Source organism: Haliaeetus leucocephalus, unplaced genomic scaffold (genome assembly GCF_000737465.1).
Source record: "Haliaeetus leucocephalus isolate CR32 unplaced genomic scaffold, Haliaeetus_leucocephalus-4.0 Scaffold730, whole genome shotgun sequence".
NCBI classification, from domain to species: Eukaryota; Metazoa; Chordata; class Aves; order Accipitriformes; family Accipitridae; genus Haliaeetus; species Haliaeetus leucocephalus.
Genome location: NW_010973166.1, coordinates 448816 through 449027, shown reverse-complemented (window position 1 = coordinate 449027; position 212 = coordinate 448816). Strand labels below are relative to the sequence as shown.

General features: G+C 73.6%; 1 protein-coding gene across 1 annotated transcript in view; it reads left to right on the top strand.

Annotated features, from left to right (window-relative positions):
* Window positions 1-6: 6 nt before the first annotated feature.
* The window catches only part of IER5 (immediate early response 5), an 847-nt gene continuing 641 nt past the window's right edge, over window positions 7-212 (top strand). Inside the window, exon 1 of the mRNA XM_010580710.1 lies at window positions 7-193. Coding sequence (XP_010579012.1) covers window positions 17-193 — 177 coding nt within the window. The 5' untranslated portion in view covers window positions 7-16. The remainder of the gene's footprint in view (window positions 194-212) is intronic.

Below are 212 nucleotides of genomic sequence, written 5' to 3'. Positions count from 1 at the left end.
CTCGCCCCCGTCCCCCATGGAGTTCAAGCTGGAGGCGCACCGCATCGTCAGCATCTCGCTGGGCAAGATCTACAGCGCGCGGGGCCAGCGCGGCGGCCTCAAGCTCCACAAGAACCTCCTGGTGTCGCTGGTGCTGCGCAGCGCCCGGCAGGTCTACCTGAGCGAGCCGGGCTGCCCGCCCGAGCCGCCCCCCGCCTCCTGCGGGCCCCCCG